The 7,821-nt window shown below is 39.7% G+C and overlaps 1 protein-coding gene across 1 annotated transcript; it reads right to left on the bottom strand.

Moving 5' to 3' along the window:
- Positions 1-2: 2 nt before the first annotated feature.
- Positions 3-5,351, bottom strand: irf7 (interferon regulatory factor 7). The gene is made up of 10 exons (XM_003440494.5): positions 5,162-5,351; positions 4,812-4,965; positions 4,068-4,239; positions 3,874-3,974; positions 3,715-3,766; positions 3,514-3,630; positions 3,203-3,402; positions 2,755-2,956; positions 2,016-2,131; positions 3-967 (listed from the first exon to the last, which is right to left on the bottom strand). The coding sequence occupies exons 1-10, from the start codon at positions 5,224-5,226 to the stop codon at positions 779-781; spliced, it is 1,368 nt and encodes a 455-aa protein (XP_003440542.2). The 5' UTR covers positions 5,227-5,351; the 3' UTR covers positions 3-778.
- Between the last annotated feature and the right edge of the window lie 2,470 nt (positions 5,352-7,821).

Raw genomic sequence — 7,821 nt, 5'->3', positions numbered from 1 at the left:
GAGACGTTTGTCTTAGTTTATTTCAAGTACTCGCTTACAGTTTGTCCTGTTTTTGTTACAGATTTTTCAACATTGGCAGTTAGTAGGACACTATTTTAAAATTGTATTAACACAGTCTTAGCTTTACATGAAACGATACCAAGTTAAAATAATATTTTCTAGATTTTACATAACCCTTTGTTGTATATGAGTTATGCACAAAGAGTTATGCACAAAGGGTATAGAAATGGCAGTTTATTCAGTATGAAAAGTGCAAGATGAAAAGAAGAATAGCTGGTCAGTTTCTCATATATAGCCAGTGGCAGTATGACACAAAAATATTACTATACACATACATCATTATATTCAAACACACACACATATATACAGCAGTTCTATAAATATGTGATCAGTAATATAAACTTAGCTTGTCAGAATGGATTTACCATTATCATAAGCATTCATTTCATTTAATATAGGATGATATTATCAGTTTAACAATACATTAGATGAAAGACAATTGGACAGTTCTAAAGCGATCTTTAAACTGAGGTTAGTAATGTAACAGTACAGCAGTAGATGGGGCATTTCTCATGTAGTGGATAAAAATGTGATTTAGCATAAATGTGAACATAGAGTGAAAAGCAGGCACATGGCAGTATTGGCAGCTATAACACTATCACATTCAGCTGCTAAGCGGCCAACTTTTTAGCTGATTCAGAATCTAGTGTAGTACGTGTCCCCATACCCCATAAGAAATTAAAGTGGTTTCAAATAAAAGTCAATGAAAGATCAAATTTCAAATCTGGTTCGGGAACAGTGCAGCGTCCCGCATCGGGTCTTCGGCTGTTTGCAGGGGAAAGCAGGAGCTGATGAGATCATAGAGGCTGTTGTGTGAGATCTGTAGGCTCACGTTGGAGCTGTAAAGAGACGACGCTCCCTCCATTTGGGCCATCTCATGAAGATGTCGACAGATTAAAGGTACCACCTGCAGAAATGGAGAGAAAGATTTACGCTAAAGAGTTTCATAACTGCTGATGACAAAGTAAACACTGAAAGTGATGACTCATGATAAGCAACAATAGCAATAGGAAAAACATGTCCTCCTACTTGGCAAGTCGGCATTCAGCATTCTTTGTCCAGTATATCCACTATCCCTCCTCAGCACATGTCTACACCATTGCCTCTCTAACTTTCTGTCACCAAACTTCTTATATATTTCGAACCTGTTTATCACCATTGCGAACAAACGGGGACATATTACATGTAATAATGTCTCTACATATTAAGTATAACTATACTATGCTCACTTACGCTTTTACGGTAAATGCAGTTAAGCTTACATTTGATTTAAACCTGTATACACACTTTATTTCTATATATAAAATAATTTGTTCAAGCTTTTTTTCATATCAATGATTGGTTCTTTTGCTACTGAAAGTGCTGGATACATTTTTTCTATGCAGATGATACCCAGTTATTTATCTACAAACCCACTGAAACAACTGGGGTAGTTAAACTACAAGCATATCATAAGGCAAGAAAGGTCTGGATGACCAGGATAACTTATGCTGATAACTGCTAATAAACAACCTAATTACTAAAAGGTCTGACTGGTCATATTCCATTATGCACAGAGCATCTTTAGTCTAGTCTTCTTCACTGTTACCTGTCATTCGTCCCTTGATTCTGCATGGTCTTATCTGCAATTACTGGATTCCCCAACATGCCAGTTGTTTTATTATTATATTGTGTGTAGTCTGTTTTAAATCCTCTTCCCTCTAACTTTAACTGGTTGAGGCAGTTGGCAGCCCACACCAGGTGGCAGCCAAAAGCCAAGTGTTGCCAGATGTTTCCTCAAAGGGAATTTTTGGGTTATTTTTGTTCAGTCTCTGTCTTACAGTGTAAGTACCCAGCTGTGCTTTTTTTCATAAATTATTGCTAAGAAAATGAAACTAAATTGAATTAAATTGAATAACTGACTGAAAAACTGAATGGGTTTTTGAGGTGAAGCACGGGTCGGGGGGTGGTGTTACCTTCACTACAATAAGCTTCTTCTCCAGCGGTTTTCCATCTGGAAACTTCTCTCCAAAGCACATGGTGATGGTGTATTCAGGAGATCTACCATTGTTCTCCTTAAACTGTTTCAATTCTGAAACAAATTCAGTGGGAGTCATTTATTTAAGGATGAAATCCATTTTTACTTCAGCAGTAGTCTAAGGAGCTTGAAAAGAAAAGCGTCTAGACTTCTTTAAGTTGCTTGAAGACGTTTCACCTCTAATTCGAGAAGCTTCTTCAGTTCTAAGGTGAAATGGTGGAGAGTCCCAGATTTAAGCCCTATGGGAGTGTCCGCCCAAGAGGGACAATGGACCCCCTAATGATCCTCTACCTAATCACATGAGCCAAGGTGTGAAAATGGGTGTAGGTCACAATCAGCCAAGGTTTTGGGTGAACTCATTATGAAACATAGCCCCACCCTATCATGTGATTTCCAGAGGTCAGAAGGCCCAGGATGTGAGTGGGCATTAAGGCATCTGGGAAGGGATTTCAAAACTGGATTATGGATGGCAGACAGTTGGTGCCGTGAGCCACCACCTCTGTTTGAACAGGGCTTATGAGATGAAACGTCTTCAAGCAACTTAAAGAAGTCCAGACGCTTTTCTTTCCAAGCTCCTTAGACTATGATGACCTGGATGACTAAGAACCTTCACAGACATACTTCAGCAGTATATGGTGTATATACACATATATAAATGAGCAAACATCTACACCTACCATTCACAAACTTTTCAAAATTAAGGAGCTCCACCATGGTGTTTTGGGGAAGCTTTGCTGGCTCTGCATTAGCCAAACTAGGGTCACTGGTGCTGGCAAACACATGGCATCTGTCCTGCCTCCAGGCATAAATACCAGTTTCTTGCACTTCCAAGAATAGACCTCTCTGGATGCTATTAAGTATGCGGTTGGTGTATTCAATCTGGTAATAAGAAGGTTGTGGTGAGTAAAACATGAAAATGCCTCATCACACAGCAGTATACTGTACCTAAAAGTAGGGGTAAAATCCATCTATCGTATTCTAAAGTCAAATTTTATTTGTGACATACACAGTATCTCAGAATCTGTCAGCTTCATGCCTGAAGTAACATAATAAACATAATTTCTAGTGTCTGCTTGGATGGTACAACTGTGTAAAACATGCATCTAGCTAATGGTATGATTATACCTGTTTGTGGTCCAGCAGACCATCAGTGGAGGGGAAGCAGAGTTTGAATGCCTCATACCCAAGTGCCTCTGAGTTGTAGTGGAGCTGCAGTCGGGGAGTGTTCAAAGTCATCTTTACCATTTCTTTTTTCCTGTAGTGGATGGAGACCTCTAGGTCAAATAGCCCCGGCTGAGGTGAAGTGAGTACTGGTGCAGGAGTTACTGTACAAAACAAAACAGTTAATAGACAACAGATCCCTCCTTCTTGGGTAACTATGTACACATATTTTTAGTAAACCTTTCATCCAGGAAGAGAAATTTGTCTAAACATACCTCCATAACAGATTTGCTGCACTGGTAAAAGCTGTGGGTTGTTTTCGGCTGCTACAGGATAGCTTTCAGTTGCGGGTTGATTTTGCTGGCCATAGTTCTCTGTCCATGGTTGCTCCTCTGTTTTGACAGTAAAATCATTTTAAACTACAACTAACCTCCATTATAAACCACAGAAAACCAAATGCGATCCACAAACTTTACCTGTTGACTGGCTGCCAAGACCCAAGGCCATCAAATCGTTAACCAGATCATGCTGTTTATTGGGGAGAGGCAGTGAAACAGTTAATATTTAGAAGCACAAAGACAAGTGAGATTACACCAACTAAGAGAAGTGAAAGAGCGCTTTATGTGATACTGAACCTCATTTGCTGAAAGGAGGTACTCTGTGGAAGAGCTGTATATATCTGGTATAATGTCAGCGTCCTCCCAAGGGTCCCGTGTTGCCAGACCGTCTTGGTTTTCTTCAGGGAAAGATGAAAGATCAGCGTTATTTATGCATTCAAACTCGGAACGGTTTTACCCCAGAATCTCGGCTTAAGTGATGATTAGCTTACGTGCAGTGTTGATAATCTCATAGACTTTATGTGGGTCATCAGAATTCTTGGAGTTATCTTTTACCATCTTGAAGCGCACAGAGAGGTTGTTCAGAGCACAGCGGAAGTTGGTTTTCCACCTGGCTTTGTCATTAGGGAACTCATTAATTTTCCCACTTGCTACTGCCCAGGCCTATGGAGGAAATGCAGAGAGGTGTAAACATAATGACAGCCGGGTAGAAAATTCAAACTTACTATATATTTTATGAGATAATTACACACATTAGACTTCACATGCACCTCCTAATTGTTTCACACACTATTTGGATTTCACATCTAAACTGAAGTGGCTGTTTGTGAAAAATGAAGACACTTGGCTGAAATCTGTAGAATTCCTTTAATACTGGCACCGGCGTATAACTGTGCTCTAAGTATGAAAACAAGCTGTGGTTTTGCACATTAAATGTATCAAAAACATTAGTACAGGATTTCTTTGACTCAAGATCACTGACTCAAGTGTCACCACTAGAGATGATGCCATAACTGCCTCTGGGAACAGCTGCAACAAGCTAAACAACTCCAGCCTGATAGTAACAACAACTCAACAAAACTATTTTTGGAACTATTTAAAGCACACGCTTAGTTTGTAAGTCGCTTACTCATCAATGTAGTAGCTTATTATTTCAGTAAAAATGTCAACATAGTCATTTTAACCCTTTTATCTGATCGCACGGATAACAAAGGCTAATCTGGCAATAAACTTACCCGGAAGATTTTACTGTCCTCGTCACTGCAGTCTTTTCTGGAGTTGTGCTTCCACGGGACTCTGAACTTGTTTGGTTCAACATAGCACAGGCCAGCGTACTGGCCCGTTTCCACCTGCTTTAATAGCCAGCTGGAGAACTGAGGTTTGGGGAGGCTGACAGGAAACACGACAGCGACAACAACAAGCGTGAATAAATAGAGACGGCTTACGAGCGCACAAGGGAAATCTGAGAACATTCAAAAAGAAACTCCCAAAACTGGAAGCTGCAGATTTATTCTACAGCAATAAACCGCAGTACTATTAACTATTAAATGTGCAAGGGAGAAAAACAAGACGAGTTTCTTCTTACCTCTGCATTTCACCGATTCTCTGTAAAGCCGTCGGTCTGAATTTTCCGAACACGTCTTCTAACATTTATACTCCATTTATAAGTCCCTCCTTCAGAGGGTGGAAGTAACACCAGCGTGGGATTTTCGGGGCACGAGTGGCTGAGAGTGCTTGTTTCTTACACACCAATTACAAGACAGCCTCGCCGACCGGATGTAATGGGCGTATTAGTGGGTTTGTATAATGGAATTTCTTGCTGGAGATTACTGGGAGAGATCTGAAAGTCGCTGGCTGCGTGCCAAGCGAAATTTGTTTCCCTTGCGTCGGGAGCGCGCACTTTGCAGGGAGAAGGGATGTGTTTTTTTTTGTTTTTTTTTCTTTAATAGAAGAGAATATAACATAAACAGGTTTCGTGTCTACTGTGCAAATAGGCAACACAAACATAGAGCCCCAAATGCTTCACCGCCCTGCCTTATGTAGGTTTAAAGTAATCTTCTGACTGGAAGTAATCTAAACATTTTGGAGCGGCCCAGCCAGACCGTCAATATCCAATCTGATAGAGAATCTGTGCAGTGAGCCGGAGATTATGGTGATGACAAGGAAGCCTTGCAGCCTGGATGAATGAAAAATGTCAAAATACCGACTTCTTGTTTGAATAAAAAACACTTTAAATGTATATCCATTCGGCCATTATTCAATCATGTGGTCTATCTGGGGGAAGGGGGGATTTCTGTGTTTTAGCTACAGAAATCTGTTTTATAAAAACAAATAGACAATTGACAATTGTTTTCAGTCATGTGCTCAGCAGACATAACCTTTGGCGATGTGCAAAAATCCGAGCAAATAGTATTTTTATAGGACGTCTGAAAACGACCAGAGCCGTTTACTTGTTGAGAAATTGGTATCTTGAGCGTTAAAGATTCTCCTCCTATTCTCTTATCTCTTAATAATCCGTAATGATGTATCAATGTCTGTTGTAACCAAATTGACGGTAATGTAACAAAACCCATCTTTCACTTTTACACAAAACTAAAACATCACTACTTCCGCGTCTGGTTGTTTGGAATTTGAGCCAGGGTCAACCGCATACGCTCTCCCTGCTCAGTGCGCGCTCCCGACGCGGGGAAACACATTAGGACGGGAGTAACTACCCGTCGTAATGTGTTTCGTCGTAATGCGTACTACTTCAGTACGACGTCGGCCTTTTTTAGGCTATTTCGTCACTCCGTCAGAATCATTACATCATCCCATAGGCTTACTGTCCCATAGTTAAATGCTTACTCGAAGAGTTTTTTGCCCGCCGAAACTATGGGTCACGTTCAGTTATAGTGATCAGCTGGGAGTTTCACCAGTGTCACGAGAATTCACGAGCATCTGATTAAAAATATGCATCATTTAACGTGTTATTAATATATATATATCTATATATAGATATATATGTGTAGATAGATATGTTTACCACTGATATATATCTATCAGTGATATTTTGGAGAATTTTGAAGACTCTGTCCACATCACACACACCACCTTCATCTAATGAAAAAAATAGACAGTAACAGCCTTATAACCAGTGCTGGCATGTCCTCCATACCATTACACTACCAACAGCATCACCGCTAGCCTGAACTCTTGATACAAGGCAGGATGGAGCCATACTTCCATGTAGTTTAGGTCTAAAATTTTGACATTCATCTGAATGTCACAGCAGAAACTGAGACCCAACAGCAACATTTCCCCATCTTCTATTGTTCAATTTTGGTGAGCCTGTGGATATTGTAGCCTTGGTTTCCTGTTCTTAGCTGATAGCAGAAGACCTGTATCTGCTTCAAGGTATGAAGTGCTGTGCATTCATAGAGGCTCTTCTGCACACCTTGGTTGTAACGAGGGAGTTAATATTGCCTTCTTGTCAGCTTAAGGAAGTTTGGCCATTCTCCTCTTACCTTTGACACCAACAAGCCATTTTCACCCAGAGAACTGCCACTCACTAATTTTCTTATATTCTGGGCATATTCTGTAAGCCCTAGAGATGGTTGTGCATGAAAATTCCAGTAGAACAGCATTTTTGAAATATTTAGAACAGGCTGTTTGGCACCGATAAGTGTGACATGTTCAAAGTCACTGTAATCACCTTGCTTCTCCATTCTGATGCATGGTTTGGACTTCATCAGGCTGTCTTGATGTTTTCTGTTTGGACTGGATACTTGTGTTAGCAAACAGTTGAACAGGTGTACCTAAAAAAGTGGCTGGTAGTGTACATAGTATCAACAGTAGTAGGGTGATATTTGAAAACCTTATCAACACAAATTTAGCTTTACGGCAATTTTTATTGTATACCATGAACTTTAAACTGATCCAGTCTAGACTCTATACATCACTTCCATAGATTTATGAGTTATGCATTTCAGTGTTATGTAAATAATGCCAGTTTATTCAGTATGAAAAATCTGGTGTATTCAAAGATTTCTACACATATATGATGCTGAATAAATGCAGGTGTTGTTGTACATCCATTAATAATATGAAAACAGAGATATACAAATTACACTAGTACACACAGTATATTATATAACAGGGTGAATATTTTTATTACAGTGTGTCAGTACATCAAATAGCAATATATGTTAATCTTTTCTTTCACACCTATCATATGATTTAGGAACTGCTAAACATCTCTTAAGCAGT

Source organism: Oreochromis niloticus, linkage group LG7, assembly GCF_001858045.2.
Source record: "Oreochromis niloticus isolate F11D_XX linkage group LG7, O_niloticus_UMD_NMBU, whole genome shotgun sequence".
Lineage (NCBI taxonomy): Eukaryota > Metazoa > Chordata > Actinopteri > Cichliformes > Cichlidae > Oreochromis > Oreochromis niloticus.
This window is presented reverse-complemented; position numbering and strand designations above follow the sequence as displayed.

What these genes read in the sequence shown, in the direction of transcription:
- irf7 (XM_003440494.5), bottom strand. Translation starts at nt 5,226, where the DNA reads ATGTTAGAAGACGTGTTCGGAAAATTCAGACCGACGGCTTTACAGAGA. An exon ending in AGGACAGTAAAATCTTCCGG is followed by an intron (nt 4,240 to 4,811) that starts GTAAGTTTATTG and finishes TTTCCTCCATAG; the next exon opens with GCCTGGGCAGTAGCAAGTGG. An exon ending in ACCTCCTTTCAGCAAATGAG is followed by an intron (nt 3,767 to 3,873) that starts GTTCAGTATCAC and finishes CCCAATAAACAG; the next exon opens with CATGATCTGGTTAACGATTT.